At 42.0% G+C, this 20,470-nt stretch overlaps 1 protein-coding gene across 4 annotated transcripts in view; it reads right to left on the reverse strand.

The window, feature by feature from the left end:
• Positions 1-20,470, reverse strand: part of TNFAIP8 (TNF alpha induced protein 8) — a 43,566-nt gene that overhangs the window by 15,945 nt on the left and 7,151 nt on the right. The window contains exon 1 of one of the 4 annotated variants that reach the window (XM_083404405.1): positions 5,950-6,061. The exons of 2 other annotated variants lie outside the window; for them this stretch is intronic. In XM_083404405.1, the coding sequence (XP_083260531.1) occupies positions 5,950-5,980 (31 nt within the window). In that variant the 5' untranslated portion in view covers positions 5,981-6,061. Of the gene's footprint in view, positions 1-5,949; positions 6,062-20,470 lie in introns of those variants that run through there. One more of the 4 variants, XM_083404404.1, reaches the window with a different exon arrangement.

Genomic DNA, 20,470 nt, shown 5'->3' on the forward strand with positions numbered 1-20,470 from the left:
CATAGGGACATTATTCCCTGTGTTTGTGGTGTTCTTTTACGTTGTGTTAAAATTCATTTTGTGTTCAAGACTGCCTTCAACCTTTCACAGGGCTGTACTGTTCCCCTGAGGAAAGGTGAGAGACCTTCAGCTCCCAGGGTGAACTTCTGTATCTCTAGATCAGAGATCCTCCTTTGGCTCATGGGCCAATCTTGGCCCACCAGACTTCCCCATTTGGCACATGAGTCCACCATGTGTAAGCCATGGCCACCCCCATGACACCTGACAGGTAAGGGTGGGGCTTGACCAAAGCTGCTTTGTCCAGCTCCGAAAGCAACCGGCAACCAGTTGGTTGTCAGGAGCCTTTGAAATGCTACACGAAGCAGGAAATCGGTGCTGAGCAGAATCACTCTCCCTTCATATCAGCTGATCCAAAGGGAGATCAAATACTAAAGAACTTCTGAAGTTCATTAGTTTATTAACTTCTCTTTCTCTCTCTCTTAAATCTTTTTTTTATTCCTTTTTCTCTTTTTCTTCATTTTCCTTCCTTCCTCCTCCTTCTCCTCTCCCTCTTTTTTGCCTTTAATGTTTCAGTTTGGATAAAGAAAGTATGTTTGACAATAATTTTTGTATTTTTCTTTATAAACCTTAATAATTATTTTAAGGAAAAAAGATAGGGAGATGCTGAGGTCAGGCTTTTGTGGCAAAAATAACATACTCATTCAACGTATGTTTCATTGTCCCAAGCTCATCTGATTTTGTTCCTAACATAAAATTTTTTTGTCAGTTCACCAAATGACAAAATAAAACTATGAATAAAATCAAGTGCCATTAACCTAGTCTCTATTTTCTTGGAGAAGGTATTTGAACACTAGAAGAAAATTAGAGAAATTCTGAGTCATTGTGTGTTTGTGTGTGTGTGTGTGTGTGTGTGTGTGTTTTAAATTGCATATCACCCTTCATCCATAGCTCTCAGGGCAGCTTGCAGCATAAAAATAAAACAAAAAACATGTAATACGTAATTTTGAAAAGCTGTTGCCAAGTAATGAAACTTTGGAAAATTATGATATTGAACATGTTAGCTATATATGGAAACGGAAAATGTGTCTGCAGGTTGACATTTCAACAGAATTATGCAAATCTGAAAGGACATGAACAGGTAACTTGAAGGTTGTGAACATAAATTATTACTGAAATTAAGTAACCATTCAAATCAGTGCAAATAAGGATGTAGCAAGAGTCCTGCTGGAGGTTGGATCTGATTTAGTTCAACATCCTATTTCTCATAATGCCCAGTCAGATATCTATGGGAACCTTACAAGAAGGGCTCACTTCTAAATACATGCAGAAGAAGGCTGATCGCCAAAGAATTGATGCTTTTGAATTATGGTGCTGGAGGAGACTCTTGAGAGTCCCATGGACTGCAAGAAGATCAAACTATCCATTCTTAAGGAAATCAGCCCTGAGTGCTCACTGGAAGGTCAGCTCCTGAAGCTGAGGTACCAATACTTTGGCCACCTCATGAGAAGAGAAGACTACCTGGAAAAGACCCTTTTGTTGGGAAAGATGGAGGGCGCAAGGAGAAGGGGACGACAGAGGACGAGATGGTTGGATAGTGTTCTCTAAGCTACCAGCATGAGTTTGACCAAACTGCGGGAGGCAGTGGAAGACGGGAGTGCCTGGCGTGCTCTGGTCCATGGGGTCATGAAGAGCTGGACACGACTAAACAACAACAACAGATAATGTGGATGTTTAATGTAATAGTTACATGAAATGTCCACATCATTCAATATGTCCAGACTATCATTCATGCTGCGTTATGATGTAGTGTGTTTGCAAGTTGGTTCAAGACCCATTGAGGTATTGATTGGCTTCTCTTATTTAACTCTAAACAAGAACCACAGGTCAGATTCTGACCTTATAATGTTTGCCACCTCAGTTCAGTCATTTGCAGAAGAGTAAATGGTCAGACTATCGCAGAATAATCAAATAGCTTAAAGCAAATGCATACTAATATTGGATCCATTTCCTCTTTCTACAGACATTGTGAAAGATTTATTAAATATTTAAGCCACAGCAATTGCTATATTGATAAACTCTGTGTCATGGACTGGCTGGATGCAGAGGAGTACAGCAGGCACCAGCGGGTACCCTTCAGTTCTCGTAACTGCCTCATTGGGGCAAGATCTACTGGAAAGAGTTGCTGCGCTCACTGGGCCTGAGCTGTTGTGTTTCTCTGAATAAAGAGAGTTAACTTCACTGACAATGCCCCACACCCAGCGCAGCCAGCTTTTATGGCTGATGGTGGACCAAACAGAAGACTGGGACTGTCAGGTCTGCCACTGGGGCACTGCGCCCCCACTAGGGTGCCAATTGGTCCATTTGCCAGCTCCCCACAGCCGTCAAGACCATTGCTGACATCAGCTGGCCATGCAGTTGATTCTCACCCCAGCTCTCCCTGTGGCCCCATGCCAAGCTGCAACAACAACCACTGCCTGAAGATGGTAAGCAGTTTTAATATGAACCACCAGCACCACCACAATTCTGGTGTGACTTAATTGATCATACAAATAATGAAGCATTAGTAAGTTCTAATTAACTATGTCCTGGTAGTTCGAATACAGTTTTCCATCTTACCCAGAAGTATACTGTGAAAAAGCACAGAGGTGAGGCTGCACACCTAACAGATTCAAACCCAAAAAATACTGTATTTTTCACTCTATAAGACACACCAGACCACAAGACGCACCTAGTTTTTGGAGGAGGAAAACAAGAAAAAAAAATTCTGAATCTCAGAAGCCAGAACAGCAAGAGGGATTGCTGCGCAGTGAAAGCAGCAATCCCTCTTGCTGTTCTGGCTTCTGGGATAGCTGCGCAGCCTGCATTCGCTCCATAAGACGCACACACATTTCCCCTTACTTTTAAGGAGGGAAAAAGTGAGTCTTATAGAGCAAAAAATACGGTAAGTGTCAAAATGCCTCTTTTTAACGTGGGATACACCATTTAGCAAAGAATGTCCTCCAACCTTTCCCACCCCATCTATCCCAAAATCAAGGAAGTAGCTGAGACATCTGTCTGACTTAACTCGAAACCTCCTCTAACTTTAACCCTGCCCACACTATACTGCAACATGACTGTGTTGTGAAAGAAGGAGAAGCTTTACTACTAAATTGGGGAAAATATGTGTTCCAGCACAACTAAGAAAGGAATTATTCTAACCAGGATGGCAATTTTCACATTAATTCACTCCCCCCCAAGTATTTAAGGGAACATGATGTTACAGATATTTAGCTTAAAATTAGTTGTGCTGAACAGCAGTCCAGTACAAATACCTCTAATAATAGTTTGTGGTCGAAAATTTAATACAAAATTTAATACAGAATGTAGCAAAAAGCACAATTCTATTGATCCATTGAGGTTTAGAAATCAATTATAATGTTCCAGTGCAATTGCTCCTTAGCAGCATCATTTGTTATGGGATATTAAAAGGCAAGTATGTGAGCAATTTTCATCTGGAAAATACAGAAAACAGTGAAAGAAACACACAAATGCTGCAAAGCCATGGAAGAATGAAATGAACAACATTAACAAGACCTCTGCCAAAACAAAAATTAAGAGCCCTATTTTCCTAACTCAAATTTCCTAACCCAATACATTATTATTATTTTTTATCTCACCCCTTGCAGCCCTTCTGAAACAGCTTATAAGACAAACACACACACACAAACACAAAATGCAGTTTAAATAAAAAGCCACACACACAGTAATCAGAGTCAGGAATAGGATCAACACTGTCCAAAGGCCTGTCGGAAAAGAAAAAGCATAGATGGCCAGCGAAAGATGGAAAAAAAACACGCCTGATAAGTCTTTTTAGGAGAGTGTGACTACCAATATGCTACTGTTCCTTTTAACTTGCTGTTCAAGGCCGGAGTCCTCTGCACTCTTACCTAGAAGCAGCTCCCCATTGGGAACAGTTATTTCTGAGCAATAATGCACAGGATTGCATTGCAACTGAGGCATAGCACTGGCAAGGGGAGCTCATTTATGATCCCAGCATCTACAGAGGAACAGGTAAGTTATCAGGCCCAAAAGTTTACAATGCTTTTTTTTGTAATGACATACATCAACACAATTAGCAAACGTTTGTGGTCTTTCATTTAAACACCTGAGTGGAACTCTGGATACACCTCTTTATAACAAATATATTGTTTGGTTTCATCATTATTTTCCTTTTTCTCCATTCTATGTCTCACATCGTAAGATCTAACTACAACAGCCATCAATCCCGCTTAAAACTGAAATATTGCCACCTAAATTTTGGGTGCACAGAAGAAATCCATCAACCGAATTGGGGGGGGTAGGTAATTTCCTGCCATCCTCCCCTCTCCCTATAGCCCCCCACCCAATGTGCCCTAGAGGTGCCCCCAACACACTGAAACAGGTTTGTAAACTGAGACGCAATATACTGTATTCAACTTTTACAAATGCCAACATGTGTTCTACTTTGTTTTCCTTAATTACCCCCCTTGAGAGAAGTTTCACCTTGCTCCATGTGAAACTCAGGAGTTTTGTAGAAAACAGAAGCACATAGGGGCATCTCAAGATGTCAGCAGAAGAACAATCACCCTGTAGCAAAGATAGCAGGGGCAATTTGGATGTTTTATCTTAAATCAACTGAATGTTCATGTGAAACGAAGGTCACTTTCAAAAGGTTTTCCTGCAATCCTTGTGTCATGTCATAGCATGCATGCTGCTTACTCATCTCGCACACAGGAGGGTTGGAATGAACGTGCCGCCAGGAGAACACTGCACTGAGGAGTTGCCAGTGGAGAAAGGTTTAGTACAGTTTTACAATTGTTCAATGGAAATGGATTCACATTTATCCTCTTGGTTGATGAGGAAAGGAAAGGGATGAGTATTAAAATGTTTTTAGCAGCAGTGTATTTGTTAATTAGCTATGCTGCAGTTTGTGGATTTCATTTAGTAGGCTGTGTTTTTTCTGTGCTAAGAAATACATACTCCTTCAACTCCAACTGGAAGGATAAGAGCTATGTTGAAAACACTGGCAAGGTGGGGGTATCAGATAAGCCACGGGGAGAATAGAGGAGCATTCCAGTGTTTTGAAAAGTTTCCTGATTTACTACAAACTGGTATTCTGACTAGCTTATACCAGCCCTTTATTTAAGGCAAGTTTATCTGGCTTCTTAACAAGTCAGGAAATTCCAGTTTTTAAAAGTGTGCCCACATTTTTTAAGGCATTGTCCTTACCCCATTCCCACCCCTTCACCAAACCTCTGATTTAAATGGGTTTTGTATTAACATTTCAGAAAGCCATTTCTTCCCTTCCTCCACCAGATACCCCCTCCTCTGTGTTTACACAGATAATTGGGGTATTTCCAGCTCTCCACATGCTCTTCCATATCATAAAAGTAAATGAAATCGTTTTCCACATTGACAAGCTTTGTTTCAGACCTAGTCTTACTTAAAAGCATACATACATCAAGAGTATATACCCACACTGGAAAAAGAAGTTGTTAACGCCAAGAAACCTCCTTCCTAAAAATAACGATCTTTCAGTTCTCTGTATTACACAACTTCCTTTTGCAAAAGGAACACTGCATCTACTTAAAAAAAAAGTATCTTCCCCTTTCAACTTAAGCCATTGTTGCTTGTGTGAATACATAGCACTCAGCCCTTTGAACATTAATAATACTGTGTATTGTATATAGTTATCATTGCACAAACAAAACGCCATTGGCATCAAGGCTCGTGTTTCTGCATTTTCAGTGAAATCTGAACAGCAGTCTTTAGATGCCTTTTGCTTTCTCCCCTCCCCTACGAAGAGCTCAGTGCTACAGAGAGCACAAATCTCTATTCATCATCTCATATTGCTGCCAGAAGCAGCTCTGAAGGAGACGCGAACTTTTTCAAAAACAAAAACCCAAATCTTAGAAAACACTAAAGTCATACCTTCTTTAGATTCATCTGCCTCGGCGCTCATGGTATCACACTAAATCTCTGGAGATTGCAGATGACGTGCGCGTCTGAGAAGCAGCAAAGTCAACTTCTCAAAAGAAAAAAAGGGGGGCTGGGATTAAGAGAGGAAAAGTTCTGTGAAACCAACGAATCACAGCTCAGCTGCTCTAAAAGTTTCCGCCTCTTTCGGAATGGCATTCTGAGCAACTGTCTGAAAAGGAGCACCTTTGCAGACACCCATTTCATTTTCCTAGGAATCACAGTTTATATATTTTATTCTATTTTAGCCTTTCAAATGGTGGACTTCTACTCGTTAGAGCCTGCTAAGCAGTGTGAGAGCACACATGCACATGAAAGGCAGTTAAGACAAAACAGCAGAAAAGCCACTAAGTTTTTAATATCTCATTAAGAGGCTGGCAAGCAGCATGGGCCTACAACCTCCAACTGTAATTGTCTAAAACAGTGTTTTGAGCTATTAAGAATTAACTTGATATTTGAGTATGAATTGCTTTATAGGGTGGGTGTGGGTGGGAAAGACTCAAGGAAGGAAAAGGTATATTTAAAAAAATAAAAATATACATACTTAAGCATTGTTTCTTCCAGCTTTATTTCAGACTGTGGCTTTTTATCTGTCCACAACAGGAGCAATTTTGGTGAAATATTTTTGCCCCTGCCCCCCTTATCTGTGCATTTCACACCTTTAATGTCTCAGATCAGATAGATCTGGTGCTAAACCACTGTTTGTTGTAAGCAGAGTTTAGAACCCAAACCATGGCTTGAGAGACCTCCGGGTATAGGGTGGTATATTCTTCATCATCATCATCATCATCATCATCATCATCATGGTTTGTGCTTCCAAATGCACAAGGGAAACCATGACTTGCAGTACCTTGTCTGCTTTTACATTCTGCCCTTCAGCTTTGCTAAACTGAAAGGGCCAGAAGCATATGGAGACAATATCTGCAACTGTCGTTTCGGAGGCATTACCGTGGTACCTCAGGTTAAGAACTTAATTCGTTCTGGAGGTCTGTTCTTAACCTGAAACTGTTCTTAACCTGAAGCACCACTTTAGCTAATGGGGCCTCCTGCTGCCGCTGCACAATTTCTGTTCTCATTCTGAAGCAAAGTTCTTAACCCGAGGTAATATTTCTGGGTTAGCGGAGTCTGTAACCTGAAGCGTATGTAACCTGAGGTACCACTGTATACCAAATCTTGGGGCTGGTTTAGATGATACACACCTGCCTCATCTACTGGATAGAGAGGGGAGAACAAGCTTGCCTGCCAACCTCACCCAGACAGCATGCAAGCACCACTCGAGTCTCACTATGTGCATGGTCGAGCATGTGTATGATATTATGCCTATGCATATACCAGATTTCATTTAGGAAATCAACTGGGAGGTCTTAGTGTATGTATGTGGGCAGCATTCCCATATTATGTCCCCACATGCAGGTGTGGAGCCACCACAGGTGGGTCAAGTACTCTGGACAGGCAGGTATGTTCATGGTTCTCAAGGTACTTGGAGCCCTGTCTCAACTGGCTCAAATTGAGTGTGAACCATAGTTTCCAGCCCCACTTCAAACTATGGTGTCCAATTGCAAGCAAAGGTTCATCAGTTCAGACATGATACAGAATCATAATTCGGTTTCCTTAACCATCATTTAGGGTGGCATCTGTATTACTACTACTAATACTTATATACTGGCCTTCATCTGCAGGTCTCAGGGCGGTTTACAACATAAAATTACAACATTGAATATTGAACCTTTACTGTTGTATGAACTATCGGCTTTACTGATAGTGACATAGCTCTGTAATTAGCCTATTCTTAAGTTGTTTAAAAGTTTTATGCTTTTCTTTTGAAATTGCTTCTACTGAAGTATGTCCTAGGTAAATTGTTTTAATGTTACAGTTCAGGATGACAATATCATTACTAATGTTGCGCTTTCTTCTTGCAACAACTCTGCACAATCTAAGTGTCTTCTTCAATAGGCTTTTGTGGTGCTTTGTAAGACCAAAGGCTGCTGCAATTGTGTCAGTCATGGTAATTGCCATGAGATGTATTGGTCTCTTGTGGAAGAGGCACTGTTCGTACCAACAGTGCCCGAGGTGATTGTTAGACTACATGTGAAGAAGCTCTCCCTGTGCCCTGTCAACTCAAACAGCAACTGGCGAGTTACCAATCTCTTGAGCATTAAATACTGTTAATGAAAACAAGCAAAACAGAAAAATCTAAGTTATGTTGGTAGAGAATTTACTTGAGCAACGGAACAATATTTAACTTGTTTTTTTTAAAGAGTGCTGTATTTTTCCTGTAACAGCAAGTTCAAAGCTCGGGAGTGCCTTGTCTTGCCCTGGTAACATCCAGACTGGATAGTTTTTCATTCATGACAAATAGGGCTGCCTTTTAAGTGTTCACAAAGAAACTTCATCTGGTTCTGAATACAGGAAGATATTAACAGGGGTTTTCCACAATTAACATTTTGCCACTACTGAAATATCCCTATTGTTTTCCAGTATGTTTCTGACCTCAATCCAAAGTTCTCCTTTTGATCGATAAGGTCCAGCAGTCCTCAAAATTCCCTCCTAGGGCTCACTTGAGATGGCCCATGACTCATAAAATGGCAGTGAAGGAGCAGAGTTGATAACAAAATGATGGTCAATAGAGACAGAAATAGGTATAATTGATGAGCAGTTACTGACACTTCTATCTAATCTCTTTGCCACAGCAATTTCCTTGTGGCAGGGAAATCCAATAGTTAAGAACAGATATTGGCTTCAAAGGCAACATGATTTAGATAAAATAAAATAAAATTTTATTTTATAAATTTGTTCTTAGTCATACAATTGTTTATAGACTATCTTTTTAGGAACATCCATGGTTTATGTTTTATTTTAGGCAGAATTTGCTGATCTATGTCTAAGCAGAGATGGCTTTTATATTTTCACTTCCACATGCGACTCAAAATAGTTTTACCCATCCAAAATTTCATCTTCCCCTCTCGTTTCACCCCTTTAACTTGTACCCTTTCCCCACTCCACAAACTGTCAATTTCTTTAATCTCTCCTTTAACAGCTTCCCTTACCCTGCTTCCCCTTTATTCCCGGTTTATCAGTACTCATATTATAAATACTGGATTTCTCCTAAATTCCTTTAATCCCCCCTCTTCAAAGGAGGCTCAAACCATCCATTCCTTTCACCAGCCCCTCCTCCTTCCTTCCTTCAAAGCCAGTTAACCATACTGCTCATTTTCATTTTCTCACTTTCCCCCCTTTCTTAACCTCCAGCTCTGCATGCTACAGCCTCTCTCTTGCTGGAAAGCATAGGGCATTCTGGGCACAACAGCCTAAGTCAGGCAGCCTCCCCCCCCCCCCCCCGAGCTGGCTTAGCCTTTCAAAGCCCAGGGCAAGTGTACCCAGCTACTCTCCACTATGCACAGGCAGTATCAGAAAGTAGCCAGGCACAAGGCACATTTTGCGACTGGTGCGGGTCCAACTGAGAGCATGCGGAGATCTCTGGATGCCAGGCTGGCAACTAAACTCTCAATCCGGCTGGCCTCTCCAGCTTTCTTAAGCAGGTAAACAGAAGAGATTATTGCATTTATATCCCACCTTTTTTCTCCAAGGAGTACAACGTCCAACCCTCTCCTACAACAATCGTGTGAGGTAGGTTAAGAGGCTGTGACTGGCCCAGGGTCACCCAGTGAGTTTCATGGCTGAGTGGGGATATGAACCCTGATCACCTAGGTCTCAGTCTGACACTCGAACCACATTGGCTTCTGAGAGTACTTCTGCTATGGGGCAGCTATATAAATTAAGTAGGTAAATAAATATGGGGAAAACAATATGTAACTTAGAGAAACATCTGAAATATTTTCCTTGAAGCTTTTCCTGACTACAAGAAAGAAGATTCCACCTAAACATTAGGAAGAACTTCCTGACAGTAAGAGCTGTTCGACAGTGGAATTTGCTGCCAAGGAGTGTGGTGGAGTCTCCTTCTTTGGAGGTCTTTAAGCATATGTCAGGAGTGCTCTGATGGTGTTCCTGCTTGGCAGGGGGTTGGACTCGATGGCCCTTGTGGTCTCTTCCAACTCTATGATTCTATGATTCTAGGAGGAGGAGGTGGAGGAGAGGGTTCCACTCCACACCAGCAGCACTGCCACACTCCTCCCCTCGCCAGGCCAGGAGCCAGAGCTACCAGGCGCACGTCAGAGCAAGTAGTCAGCAGGCGTTAAAGTCCAGGGAAGGAGAAGCACAGGGGCGCCAGCGGTGGGTGGCTGCACCACTCGACTTCCCCCAGCCTGGTGAATGCTTCTCCCCCGCCCCCCACACCAGCAGCATAGCTAGCCTCTCGAGCACCCACATGGGGGATGGGATGAGATACCATGGGGGCAGCGTGAGCTGGGGCAGGGGCCAGCTAGAGGGCAACCGTGGCAGGGAGAAAGGCGGCAGCTGGGGCAGCCTACAGGCCACGCTCCACATGCGTCCCATGCTGCATTTTCAGGCAGTGCTGGGCCCATACACTGGAGGGTACCCTGAAGCCCCAGTGGTGCCCGTGTCACACCCCCCCCCAAACACACACACTCCCTTCCTCTGCTATTGATGCATCCTGTTCTGGGTGTTTTCCCAAGCCCTCCACAGGAGTTGGGGTGGGTATGGAGAGGGAAGTAAAGTTCTGCTGTGCAAGCAAAAGTCTTTGTGCAAATGGTACAACTTTATTGGATCCAACCCTTAGGCTACAATCCTATATCCACTTAAGTGGGAATAAGCACTATTGAATTCAAGGCGCTTCTTAAGTATACATGTATAGGATTGCAATGTAAGTAATGTAGCTGAGAGTGGCAATACATTGACACTGTAGTGCACAGTAACAGACCATAACATGTCAGCCCCTTTCCTACTAAGGTTCACAAATTTCCAAGCCCTATGGTTCAGTATTTTGTGTAGTAGTAGTAATAATCATCATAATAATAATTTATTATTTATACCCTGCCCATCTGGCTGGGTTTCGCCAGCCACTCTGGGCGGCTTCCAACAAAATTTTAAAATACAGTGGTCTGTTAAACATTAAAAACTTCCCTAAACAGGGCTGCCTTCAGATGTCTTCTAAAAGTCTGGTAGTTGTTCTTCTCTTTGACATCTGGAGGGAGGGCGTTCCACAGGGCAGGTGGCACTACCGAGAAGACCCTCTGCCTGGTTCCCTGTAGCCTGGCTTCTCGCAGCGAGGGAACCGCAGGAAGGCCCTCAGCACTGGACCTCAGTGTCCGAGCAGAACGATGGGGATGGAGACACTCCTTTAGGTATACTGAGCCAAGGCCATTTAGGGCTTTAAAGGTCAGCACCAACACTTTGAATTGTGCTCGGAAATGTACTAGGAGCCAATGTAGATCTTTCAAGACTGGTGTTATGTGGTCTCAGCGGCCGCTCCCAGTCACCAGTCTAGCTGCCACATTCTGGATTAGTTGCAGTTTCTGGGTCACTTTCAAAGGAAGCCCCACATAGAGTGCATTGCAGTAATTCAAGCGAGAGATAACTAGAGTATGCACCACTCAGGTCTCAGCCTGCGTACCAGATGGAGCTGGTAAACAGCTGCCCTGGACACAGAATTGACCTGCGCCTCCATGGACAGCTGTGAGTTCGAAATGACTCCCAGGCTGCACACCTGGTCCTTCAGAGACACAGTTACCCCATTCAGGACCAGGGAGTCCTCCACACCTGCCTGCCTCCTGTCCTCCAAAAACAGTACTTCTGTCTTGTCAGGATTCAACCTCAATCTGTTAGCCACCATACATCCTCCAACTGCCTCCAGACACTCACACAGGACCTTCACCGCCTTCACTGTTTCTGATTTGAAAGAGAGGTAGAGCTCGGTATCATCTGCATACTGATGAACACCCAGCCCAAAACCCCTGATGATCTCTCCCAGCGGCTGCATGTAGATGTTGAAAAGCATGGGGGAGAGAACAAAACCCTGAGGCAGCCCACAAGTGAGAGCCCAGGGGTCTGAATGTTCATCCCCCAACACCAGTTTTTGGACACGGCCCAGGAGAAAGGAGCGGAACCACCGTATAACAGTGCCCCCAGCTCCCAGCCACTCTAGACGGTCCAGAAGGATGTTATGGTCGATGGTATCAAATGCCGCTGAGAGATCCAGCAAAACTAGGAAACAGTTCTCACCTTTGTCCCTAGCCCGCCAGAGACCAGTGCGACCAAGGCAGTTTCAGTCCCATGATGAAGCCTGATTCCCAACTGGAAGGGATCCAAATGATCCTTCTTCTTCCTGGAGTTGTTCAGCAACCACTCGCTCAATCACCTTGCCCCAGAATGGAATATTTGAGACTGGGTAATAGTTGGCTATATTGGCCGGGTCTAGAGATATTTTTTTAAAGAAGTGGTTTAATGACTGCCTCTTTCAGCAGGTCTGGGAAGGCTCCCTCACAAAGAGAAGCATTCGCCACCCCGTGAAGCCCATTGCCCAGCCCTTCCCGGCTAGCTTTTATAAGCCAGGATGGGCAAGGATCAAGGAGACAGGTGGTTGGTTTCACTCGTCAAAGCAGCCTGTTCACATCCTCAGAGGTAACAGATTGGAATTGATCCCACACAACTTGACTAGACAGGACTCTAGCACTCTCCCGCCCTGGCCCTGCTCCCACAGTGGAGTCTACCTCTTCTCTGCTGCTGTTTTCTGCAGATGCAATAGAGGCGGTGAAGAAAGTCTTCTTCACTGTCGCTATCGCCATTTGGTAGACTCGACATTGAGCTCTAACCTGTGTCCGGTCAGCTTCAGAATGAGTTATCTGCCACCGGCACCCTAGCCATCTCAGCGATTGTTTCATTGCCCTCAGATCCTTGGAAAAACACGGGGCTGTCCGGGCTCCATGCAACCGGAGAGCGCGCTTTGGAGCCAACAGTCAATAGCCTTGGTTAACTCCAAATTCCAGCGGGCAACCAGGGAATCAGCTGAAAGGCCATCAACATGGGATAAAGCCAAATTGGTCCCACCTCCCTGCAAGAGTTCTACAGGAACTTGAAGCTCCACAATTCCTGGTTGTTGTTTTTTAAAAAGACATTTTTAGGATACTTTATTCCAGGAAAAGTTGAATTCCCATACAGCTATTGGTTTTAATGTGATCAAAACCAACATAATTGGTTCCTGCCTTCCACAGATGTGTGATAAGGCCAAGTGAAAGCTCATTTGCAATGCATGTATGCAAAACAGGTCATCTAAACTGCATACTAAAACACAGAAGACATCTAATAATGGCTTGGAAGCAAGCAGCTAATTTTTGCACTCACTCATTTTAAAACCTTAAACACACATGGCACCTGCCTCTCTCTTGAAAGTCTGCTTTTATCTTCAAAAGAGTTTTGCCATGCAGTAGTATCTGTGTATGAATCCCATATGAAATTAGATAGAATTAATGTTACAGATTTGATCTAGTTATTTTCCCCAAGATAAATGCATAATTCAGTAATCTGGACTCAGTTTAAAACTGTGTGAACAGACCCCAATTAAGGAATTCTTATCTATTCTAAATTTGGTTCAAGCTTTAGAAAATGTAGTTGTATCAACATGGCACTAGATGGCACTTCCTCACTAAGAAACCATATCCTTTTACACAGGAACAAGTTTGCTGCTGGTTGGAACACAACCATTAGAAGCATTAAAACTTCACAAGAATTTTACACAAGTTTGGTGTGTGTGTCTGTGTGTACACACACACACTATATATATATGTGTGTGTGTGTATATATATATATATATATATATATATATATTCTTGCTATATCAGTTAAAACGATTAATTTTCAACAAGGTTATTGGAGGCAATCCACATAATCACACAAATCCATGAACATAAATATCAATTTCTTTTATGGCCACATTCACTAAAATACAGGAGAGAAGAATTAGATAAGTTTGACACAAGTTACTATGGGTTGCATTCAACTAAAACATTCCCAGAGTACACCTATGGAAATTAGTGAACCTAAATTAGTCATGCATATTAACTTCAATGGGTCTACTCAAAGTAGGACTAGCATTGAATACTACTCTATAGTAGTATCAGAAGAAAAGTCAAAATTTCATCAAGTCTTTCCTATATATAGTTTGAGAGACTTTCTAAGTTTGTTATTAGTATCAATACCACATCCCAAATGGTTTGAATCCAAGTGTGCTAAAAACCAGAGTGAAAAGCTATTTTGCAGCCGTTACATTTGACCTTAGGATTCTGCTTTCTTCTTGTTCAAACCAGATTATTCCAATAGCCATGTAACAAAGCTTATGCACAGTGCAAACAAATACACCTGAGCAGCAAACAAAGTATATGTTTAGTCAACAAAGAAATAAAAGGTGGTACTTATTTTTCTAGATGTTTAGCTTCAAAACTCCTCAGGGAAGCTACCTTACTGTGCTTCTGTATAGCACAGTATTTCAAACTCAGTCCAATCACCACTTTTTAAACAGGCTCGCAATGCTTCTCAGATATTTGTTAGACACACAGCCTTTCCCTTTATTCATGCATAGGTGATTTCACAGCTGGAGATATACATAAGCAGCTAGGGATGGGGATGGATGAAATTTCAAGTCTGGACACTAGATTTTGGAGAGCCTGTAGCCCTCCTGTTTTATTATCAACAGGTCATTGGAGTACCAAGGTGACATACATGCTTAACAGTAATGGCAAGGAGTAATTGTGTGAAAATCACACATACTGAAGTCCCCCCAAACCACAATAAAAGCTTTCTCCAACACCACAAAAACTCATCTGCCCGGGTCTCAACTATATATGCCAAGCCGGCTCCCTCTTTCATGATCAAACTCTGGATGATGGATGTTTTATTCTGGACAGACCCATCATTTAACATCACCACCACCACGAGGCCACGAGAACAGCTGATAGGCACTCCAAGATTCTGAAGTCCAGCAGTCAAAGCAGAGGGGCAAAGGGCTTTGATGTAATTAGCCCTTCTCTCCCACTTATATACTTTCACCCACCTCTGTATGTCTCCCTATCTACAATCATCATTGGGATGGAAGTTTCACTTCCATCCCCTATCCTTGGCCCCAGCCTAGATACAAAACTTTCCTTACCCTGACTGTTCAGCTCTAATCGTTTAAGGCTTGGAGAGAAGCAAAGCATATATGGAAGAGGCCAGAAGACTCTGTCTTCTACTGTACCAGCTGGTGCACTGGTGCATCAGTCTTAAGTACTTAAGGCACTTCAGCTTTAGCAGCCACCAGGATATGCAGTTCTACGTCTAAAAGCAAACACAAGCTGCATACGTTATCATTAAAAGTGGAGAGAGTGTGAACAGAACAGGCAAATCTCTGATCAAACTGATGAAACTTTGTCAACATTTCCATATTATCTGGATTGAGATGAAACATTATTCTAAATTATTCTGCAGAATTATATACCTAGTGATAAGATGCAATATTTGATTGTTCCCAGTTAGAGAACAGCCTAGTATTGATGCAACCATGACCATGGCATTTATCTTAAGTGGAAACTGATGTAGTAAGCTGGAATGCAATCACAGTTCTTGCTCAACAACAATAAGCAAATGCATCCCAAGTAGTAGGAATGACACAACTGAATTTAAGCCTCCTTGCAAATAAGAACAAATATGAGTCATGTTACAACATGGGTGTTCCCATAGTATCACTGCTCAAACATCTAATAGTCACAGAGTGAATTCTGAAAACATTAAAAGGGAGAGTCATAAAGACTCTTAAGAACACAGGAAAGAGAGGAGTGAAAACATAGAGGAGTGATGTGTTTTGTAAGCTCATCTAATGATTTCAAGGATCCTGCTATAAAAGTGTTCCTTAAAGTACAATGATTCAACAACAAAAACGAGCAAGACTAGAATTGTTGCATTATTACATTTGGATTTTAGTGGTCTTTTGAGCACTAACACAAACTTTAAACTGGCTCATTAACAGGGGAGGGGCATTTGGATCACTGAGCATTCAAGAAAATAAATTGAGATATTAACTGCAAAATGTTAAGTTATGTTGCGGAGTTCATGTTCCTACAAATGAGGTATTATCTCTTGACTTATACTTTGTACACAAATGCAAACCACACAAATAGGCACCTATGTGTTATGTTATCGGTCAGAAATAATAACCAATACAATTTACTGTTCATGCATTTCTCATTGCAAACTCTTATTTATATTGAGCTTAATTTGAAGTCAGGAGTCGAAAACACACAAAAACTTGCCTCTACCTTTATTAGGACCAGTTAGAATGCTGGTCCTACTAAAAGGTTCTCTTTGGCCACATTTGCACATCACAATAAATCACACATGAGCCACAGTGAGAATCAGTGGTAGAGTGTTTGCTCAGCATACAGAAGTCCCAAGCTCAATTCTTGGCATCTCCAGGTAGGGCTGGGATAGACCTGAACTCTGAACTCCTTAGAGAGCTGCTGCCAGTCAGTGTGGACTATACTGAACTGGATGAACCATAGGTCTGACACAGTTTAAGACAGCTTCCCAAGTTCCTATGCTTTATGTGAAGCTTTTAGTTTCACTTTTTTAAAGCAATGGCTTCTCATCTCTTTCAAACTGGGGAGTATGGTTTAACAAGCTATGGATTATGAAGTTGGCTTGCTTAAATTCCTTCACCCAACAATATGGCAGGAGGAGAGGTAGGGAGCTAAGAAGTCTGGAGTTTGCTGTAGCTCATGTACATAACCCATGCTTTTTTACAGGTTACAGGGAACCAGGCAGAGGGCCTACTCGGTAGTGGAGCTTGCCCTGTGGAATGCCCTCCCAGCAGATGTCAAGGCAATAAACAACTATTTTACTTTGGGTAAGTTTTTGGGTAAGTTGTTTGGGTAAGTTTTTAATGTTTGATGCTGTATTGTTTTTAATATTCGTTTGGAAGCCGCCCAGAGTGGTTGGGGAAACCCAGCTAGATGGGCGGGGTATTAATAATAATAATAATAATATTTCTTCTGCGGGTACTCAAGTGAACGCAGTATCCACATCTCCCCCCCCCCCATGTTAAAAGTGTGGCACTTACTGTAACAATTTCGTGGTGAGTAAAGGCACCTTTTTTGCTTAAAAAGCACAGCACATAACAATAAACCATGGTTTAGCATGACATTCAAACTGGGTCACTGTCACTTTATTTGCATACTACTTTTCTAGACTATGTAATTTATTACCCATCCTTCACGAACAAGTCTAGAAGGGCTGCTGCTGCTGCAATGATTTAAAATTCAGACATATAAATACTTAAAACAAATCACAGTTGCATGAATAGGGTGGGTCCCGAAAATACACATCTAAGGTGTCAAAGACCAGGGTAAAGAGGTGCATCTTCAGTATTTGCCGAAAGCTGCATAGCGAAAGTGCTAGACATACTCAATGTTAAAGGAATACCTGACAGACAAATGGCAACATGGAGGGCAGAACACTAATTACAGAGCAGTAAAATCAAAGAGAGAAAGCACAATTCGCTTCTCTGACCTCATTTGGAAAGTATGCAACTACAGCATTTCTCTTAGTATCAATAGATGATGTTCATCCCTCTGGCACATACATAGATACACACTGGTAAGCTCTATATTGTTTGCCTTTCCCAGTTTAGCTCTCTGCAAAAACTACCCTCCGGCATCAGCCAGTGGAAAAACACGATCAACAAAAGTAGATAAATAAATAAACAAGGGTCTGGGCAACACAAGGCCTAACATAGAGCCAGGGGGATCAGGGGTGCTTGACGTGCAGACCACTTGTAGCAGCTTACACAAAAGCTGGAGTTCATGTAATATAAAGGCAAACGCTCTCTAACATAAAATAATCAGAAAGCTTCTACCATGGCAGAAGACTCTTTGTTCCAGCAGAGGTTTTATCAGTGGAAGAGAGAAGGAATGTGATTTTCACCCTTCCTTTAGCAGCACTGATCACCTCCCAAAACCTTCTCCAGAAGTTTGGCAGTTCTTTTAGAACAAAATGGGAAATGGTGTGAGGAGGAGTACAAATTGGTGAAAATAGCCTCCTTTCCTTTTTGGCTGACAACAACCTCTGCTGGAATCAAAGAGCCTTCCTTTGTTAGAGCAACCATACTGCATGTAAACCACAGTGATTTCCCTAATTCATTCTGTGAATTTTTGACTAGGGGGCAAAATGTTATTTCACATACAGTTCATGTAATTCTTTCAACAACTTCACTACTTACCGTATTCTTTGCTCTATAAGACTCACTTTTTCCCTCCTAAAAAGTAAGGGGGAATGTGTGTGCGTCTTATGGAGCGAATGCAGGCTGTGCAGCTATCCCAGAAGCCAGAACAGCAAGAGGGATCGCTGCTTTTGCTGCGCAGAGATCCCTCTTGCTATTCTAGCTTCTGAGATTTAGAATATTTTTTTTCTTGTTTTCCTCCTCGAAAAACGAGGTGCATCTTGTGGTCTGGTGCGTCTTATAGAGCGAAAAATACGGTATTTGCCTATTCATTCTGGGAAACCTTTCTAGAAGTCAGCCTAACTTGTTTGTCTTTTAGGTTATTATGTGTTAACTAAGTATTCAAATAGCTCCATTTCCATCTGCAGCACAAAGCTATTTCCCTATTATTCAAAGAAAAGACACTGATATGCACATGGATGCATTAAATACTAGGCGAAAACATGAAGAAAATCTACTACTAAGCTGAAAATATATTAACTGAGCAGAAAAAAGGACAAAGACACAATATGTCATTTTGTCACAGCTGATCGCTTCCTGATTCTTTGAAGATTTATTTTAATTTATGTATTATTTTCTTATATATTATATTTAAGTCTAATAAAGTATTCTTTATTAAGTAAACTACATAGTTTATAATATATGTGTGTATATTTATGTGTGTGTTATAAAATGCTAAAAAATATGAATGTCTTTATTGTCCTTTAAAGCTCAGAAGTATTTGACCCATTATTTTGAATAATGTAAAATTCAGTGCTCCTCACTTCTCCACACTCCGTTTTCTAACAGGTAAAAGGAGGGTAAGCCCACACCCCATTCCTACTGCAGCCTCCCAATTATCTTCTGTGTTCTCCGACCACTGGACCCCTCCAGCTCAGTTGATGCCCCTCTAAATCATCCCTCACCACCTCCATGTCATAGAAGCCAGTGGTTACAGAAAAAGACAATAGTCTTTTAAGAACAGCTCCTCAGAGGAAATAGGGGCTATGTGGTGGGTTAGGCCAGCCAGCCTTCAGGAGTCCTTAAAAGGCATCAGCATGCTACTGAGACCACAGGTCTCCCAGAGAGAATCCTAGTCAGTACTGGCCAAAGTGAGCTCTCCAGGGTACTAACAAGCTTTCTTTTGCTCTTAGGGGCCTTGCTGTCTTTCCTGGTTGAAATGTGGCAATGCCAATTTTGCCACTAGTCTACTGCCTCTGCCCTGCCCCTGCTCTTCAGCACATGGCCTCCATGGTGCAGAGCATCAATCCACCCTCGGATGCGGCACTATTTTGCTTCCCAGGCTCATTCAATAAACTGAAAACTTTGCTACTTTGGAGTCATGCTAGGAGTTTTAGTCCAAAGCATCCAGAGGGCAGTATGCTAAAGGACATACGGCTCTCTGGTCTAAAAGGATGGCTGTCAGCTTATCATAGAAAGGAATCGCCATGGTATTGGAATACAAAGGAATACAACTGAGTATTTCGTGTGGCAATTTTCTTGACTTCTTTTTGAAGGCACTCACTTTCATCCTGCACTGGGTGGTGTTGTGGTAGCTCCATTGCACAGGTTCTTGGAGAGGCAAGTGAACTTGAAAAGGCAGCAATCAAATCGTAGTTAAGGACACAACACTAAGCCATTGTTAAAACATAGTCAAAGTTTGTTCTTAAGAACAAACTATTGCTTCATACTGCAGTTCGCTGGACATTAATAAACCATAGTTAAGCCTCTGGGCAGAGTTCAGATGATGAAAAAAGCCATAGTTTAACAAACCATGGCTTAGTGTTATATACTTCTACAGCTTGGTTATGCTTCTTGCCACTCACCAGTATCAGATGATAAAAATAAAGTGCTCTATATTAACAAAGTCAAATCTTAATGTCCAGTAACTTTTCTCATTCATGAGATGGCATTCTTCTTTTGCTACCACCATACCATGTTCAGTTTAGACAAAGGCCTCTTCCATATTCAGAATGAAGGCCTCCCACTAACTCTCTTTGCATACACCAATTGAATTATATGCTTAATTCATTTGCGCACCTCATCCACAAACTAGTTCCAGAACCTGCTATGCAAATCTAAATAAGGAGCTATGCAAAGAAAGCCCTGTTTGCACTCCTGTAAGCGTAGACAGAAGATTAGATGACAATATGAAATACAGACACCATTATGAAAATGTATTCCACTTGTCTCTACGATTCATGTTTCTCTAATGAAAATTATATTTTTGTTTTTCCTCCATCTTATATACAGCACCATTAACCTTCAGGTGGAAAATTCAAATTTAATATAAAAGTCAACAATTGGGGGGGGGGGGGCAATGCAGCTATATGTTTA

Source organism: Podarcis tiliguerta (assembly GCF_965153285.1).
Source record: "Podarcis tiliguerta genome assembly, chromosome: 11".
In the NCBI taxonomy this organism is placed as follows: domain Eukaryota; kingdom Metazoa; phylum Chordata; class Lepidosauria; order Squamata; family Lacertidae; genus Podarcis; species Podarcis tiliguerta.